Source organism: Drosophila ananassae, unplaced genomic scaffold (assembly GCF_017639315.1).
Source record: "Drosophila ananassae strain 14024-0371.13 unplaced genomic scaffold, ASM1763931v2 tig00000107, whole genome shotgun sequence".
Classification (NCBI taxonomy): Eukaryota; Metazoa; Arthropoda; class Insecta; order Diptera; family Drosophilidae; genus Drosophila; species Drosophila ananassae.
This window is the reverse complement of record NW_025319115.1, coordinates 197858-200592: the sequence shown is the minus strand read 5'-3', so window position 1 is coordinate 200592 and position 2735 is coordinate 197858. Positions and strand designations below refer to the sequence as shown.

Here is a 2735-nt window from a genome sequence, read left to right as displayed (position 1 = left end):
TCATGTACTGCTTGTTCATGCATTTCGGCTTAGCTCGCTGGTTTTTTGCTTGCTTTGGTCAGTTGGTCATTCTTCTTGCGGCGCCGTCTACTAGTGCCGGGTTATTAGGTTGAATATTGTTTTATGCTTATTGCTAATTATTACTAGGTGTACTTAATAGGTTAGTGGGTTGTATTGCGACATGCTGATGTATATTGGATCAAATTACTAGTGTGTATCTAGGGTAGTAGGTCTTGGCAATAGGTGCCAACATTCTCCCCCCCCCATTGAGGTACTCAATAATAGAGGCTGTTATGTCATTTTGTGAACCACTTTCAGTATCTCTGTCGATCATGTCGTTGCTCTTCTTTCAGGTTATTGGTCCGTATTACGGTCGCACGAAATGGTCCTATCACGAACGGGACTCCTGCATATCGAAATTTATGGATGAATATTGTCGCAGTCTTCGATTGCGTAACTCCGATGTCCACTTCTGGTACGCTGGCCGTATCATGCCTCGCCGCGGTACCCCTGCCTCTCTAGGGATGGAGGATCGCGACCTGATTCTCGTGCAGTTCCGTCCAGCTGGCCGAATTGCCCGGAGGCGCCTTAGTCGTCGTTCGGCTTGGGATAGTGATGACAACCTTTCTACTGATAGTGGTCACTCTTCGATGGGTACCATTGATGGCGATGCTTCTTAACTTAATAAATTTTCCTTATAACTATGTTTTTCTTGCTTGCCTTTTACTGAGACGTCCCTGGGTCGTAGACTTCGAATCTCCTGTGATGTCCATCCCGTGTTACTGCTGCTAGATGTTGTTTGATCAGCTGGAACCCTTCTCCTTGGGCTGGTATCGTCCTCTGGTTGGTTGCTGAGGTGTCTTTCCAGACACACCGTGTATATCCTGCCCATGCGGCCACGAGAATTGCTATTCCTAACATTATTACTCCGGAGTATTGATGCGGCAGATTCCAGTCTGTCTCGCTGTCCACATCCTCCTGTGCCTGCTTCGTCCATGTTTTTAATCCCTGCACCTCTGCATGTAGTCGGTCTAGCTGATCCAACGTTGACTTCAATTGACCTTCTGTTGTCTTTATTTTTTCCTGTGATGGCCACTCGTGCACATAACCTCCTGACATCTTTACTGTTCCTGATGAGTTAACTTGCGCTCGTCCCAATAACGTGATGGTCGGACTTTGGATCACACAATCTTGCCTGATTGTCATTTTTCCAACGCCTTCGATGATGACTTGATCCTTTTCGGCCGAGCAGACATAAGTCATTGCTATTGGTTTCGTGGTCCCAAAAATCCAAGCATTTTGCTCTGTCAATTGAACCCAATAACTGGTTCCCTTGATTGGCTCTGGCTTACATTCTCCTGCCTGATGTTTTGCTAAGGCTGCCATTGTACACGGGAGTTGATGGGCGTCCGGGCCAAAGAGCGTCTGCTTAAAATCGCATACCTTAATTCCGTTCGTCATGCTGATACACTGCCTAAGGTGTTGTACACTGTAAGGTGCACTGTAAGGTGTCGCGAAGTGGTGTTTCCGATGATCATCTATTGCTAGATATCCTGTTTCCGTCTTGGTTATCACCAGGCCTTCTCTCGTTATTTGTGGAATTGGCTCCATCCGATATACTGTGAATTCATCTTCTTCGACTAACGGAACGCTTGTATGAAACATCAATAAATCCTCGGTTTCTTGTACTCTAGTGGTCGCCAGTCGATATAAGTCTCGTGCTGTTTCACTGGTGATGGGTAATCGTCTTCCCGGTGGCAGGTGTGTTTGGATTTTTGTGATCACCTGTTTTACTTGTTCCACTGACACCAATGCAGGGCTTAATTTTCCTTCATGTGCCCCGATTAACACGTTCAATACAGCATCCTGGACCCGCCGAATGTGATTTGCCACGACGACCAATTCGGAGACTGCATGCGGAAGATATCTATCCGCCGCATGGCTTCTTATCTTGATTCTGGCTAGACTGGCTTCTAAGTCCTGCATCCTCTTCTGAGTTTCGATCGTCGTCCTCCTCATAATGTTGATGGTTGTGTCCAGAATTGACGTCTGGTTCTCCACTATTTTATGTGTGACGCCTTCTTGGGCTCGTAGTTTGCTAATAATCTCTTCCATCCGTCTGGCATATTGATCATCGAGTACTCCGAACAGACCATTCGCGATATTTCCAACGATGTTCAGTGCTCCGCGTTTCTGTCGTTGATGATGCATTAACTGATCGGCATCTTGGATTTCTGCTACCTCCTGCTGCAATGTTTGTATGATCGTGGGGCAAACCTCATATGCCGTTGAGCACCATTGTTTTATGGATTGGATACCCTTTTTGACAGTCTCAATTTCTTGTGCCAATTGGCTGAGGTCAAAGAATGTGATGAGTGTCCACTCCGCAGATTTGACTGCTATCCTATCGGTGGCTTCTACGATGGTCCCGGTCACATTGTTGATTGGAGTGATGACCACAGGGTTGACGGTCTTCAGTTCTGATGTTGTGGAGATGGGTAATGGTAGTCCGGGCATCACCCAGACGAGTACGTGTTATATTGCCTGCCGTTGTTCGTATTTCAGCAACTCGGATCTCGCCGTCTTTTCCGGGATGTACTGCGACGATGCGTCCGAGGGGCCAGTTCAACGGAGCGATGTTGTCTTCTTTTATTATGACTAGATCGCCAATCTTTACCGTCTTACAACTTCTTGTCCACTTTGATCGATTCTGTAGTTCGTGTAGGTACTCGTGG

General features: G+C 46.8%; 1 protein-coding gene across 1 annotated transcript; it reads right to left on the bottom strand.

The window, feature by feature from the left end:
* Positions 1-723: 723 nt before the first annotated feature.
* LOC123258292 lies at positions 724-2517 on the bottom strand. Its single transcript, XM_044718163.1, has one exon. It carries the CDS (start codon positions 2515-2517, stop codon positions 724-726), a length of 1794 nt encoding a protein of 597 aa, XP_044574098.1.
* Between the last annotated feature and the right edge of the window lie 218 nt (positions 2518-2735).

Coding starts and splice junctions, on each gene's coding strand:
- LOC123258292 (XM_044718163.1), bottom strand. CDS start 2,517: ATGCCCGGACTACCATTACCCATCTCCACAACATCAGAACTGAAGACC.